Source organism: Sclerotinia sclerotiorum, genomic scaffold, assembly GCF_000146945.2.
Source record: "Sclerotinia sclerotiorum 1980 UF-70 scaffold_31 genomic scaffold, whole genome shotgun sequence".
In the NCBI taxonomy this organism is placed as follows: Eukaryota; Fungi; Ascomycota; class Leotiomycetes; order Helotiales; family Sclerotiniaceae; genus Sclerotinia; species Sclerotinia sclerotiorum.
The window spans coordinates 58171-59693 of record NW_001820805.1 but is presented as its reverse complement, the minus strand read 5'-3'; the positions used below and the strand labels follow the sequence as shown (position 1 = coordinate 59693).

The window sequence follows — 1523 nt, the reverse complement described above, 5'->3', positions numbered from 1 at the left end:
TATATCTCACTTAGTCCTTCCGAAACGATGTGGGCGGTGGGACCATCCTTCCCTCCCTTCTTAGAGATCGGCGAACCACCCACATCATCTTTCCCATCATGATTATATTTGGATTTGTAGATCCTGTTTTGTGTTAGATATATTCAATGACCCAGTCTCCTCGAATCTTATTTCCATGCACTTCCCACTTTCTCTTCTCGTCCACCAACACATCAAAGAGTGAAAAGAAATATAAACCTACCAACTATTCCCAATCATACTAATCCCTTTACTCTCCGCCGCTCGATAAAACTTGGCACTCTTCTTCAAATCCTTCTTACACCCCACTCCTTGCGCATAACAAAATCCTGCTTCGGCTAAAGCATCACCATCACCCCAAGCTATTAGACATGTTAGTATTTCTCTCAAATTCGCAACTCTCTTCCGCAGAAAAATTCTCCCAAATTATAAGAATAAAAACTTACTTCCAGCAATCTCAAAACATCTCAAGGCTAGAACCTTATCCTGTTCAATACCCCAACCATTCATATGGCTTACGCCCAATTCATAAATACTAAGCGCAAATTGAGCTTTTCTAGTCTTTCTCTCCAGAACATCAACGGATTTTCCATCCTTTGCTGTATCCTCATCATCCGCGACCTCAAGGCTAGCTGAATCTACAGCTTTTCTCAACCAAGCTACACCTTCTCTCTGATTAGGTCGCATACCCCAACCATGTCTACATGCAAGCGCATACAGAAGCATGCCTGTAGGATGATTCTGTCTAGCCGCTAGACGTAAATGATATGTGGATTTAGTCAAGGATCCCGCTTCATGAAATTCTATAGCTTTCGTAACATGCTCCTCTCCAGACATTTCTGCCGATGGAGCTAGCGAATGTTGCGATCGAGCTTTAATCGTAGTGTTATTAGTAGAGGCGACTGATGGTGCACGATTATCCTTTTGTGCTCCATCTTTATGCAAAACAGGTGGCGCATCAAATGGTGATGGATGATGACTAGGATCTGTTAAGCTTCGTCCCCTTTCAGCCAATTTTGTAGGTTCTGGGGAGCCTTGTTCTAACGTAGGACGTACATCTGGCCTGCGAGAAGTCGATGGCCGAGAAGGAGGTGATGGCGGAGGTCCGCCTTCAATAGTTTGGGTATTGCTCAAGAAAGCAGGTGGTTGCTGCTCAAAGACAAACTGAGATTGTGGTTGACCTTCTTGAAAGATTGCCGAGTTTCTTTGTAACATCTTGCCTCTTGGAAGTGAGAACTTTGAATATACGTAAGAAGGTACAGCACTATCACCAAGGAGATTGTTGTCCGGAAATCCTTCACTATGCATGCTGACGGGAGTATGAGCAGTATCATCCGTGAGAATAAATGAAGGTTGACTGTCAGAAGAGGCTTGTCGAGAAGGTGCCGGTTTGTCCTCGGCTGGATGATTACTGGATCGACTAAAAGGACGAGAGAAGTTGAAGGCGGGCCTGGGCAAACCCGCTATGGTCTACAGAATATTCAGAACTCACCGATGGTGATCGT

The 1523-nt window shown here is 44.5% G+C and overlaps 1 protein-coding gene across 1 annotated transcript; it reads right to left on the bottom strand.

Moving 5' to 3' along the window:
- Positions 1–10: 10 nt before the first annotated feature.
- SS1G_14229 (hypothetical protein) lies at positions 11–1326 on the bottom strand (the record flags this gene model as incomplete). Its single annotated transcript, XM_001584724.1, has 3 exons — positions 11–123; positions 261–380; positions 465–1326. The coding sequence occupies 3 exons, from the start codon at positions 1324–1326 to the stop codon at positions 11–13; spliced, it is 1095 nt and encodes a 364-aa protein (XP_001584774.1).
- Between the last annotated feature and the right edge of the window lie 197 nt (positions 1327–1523).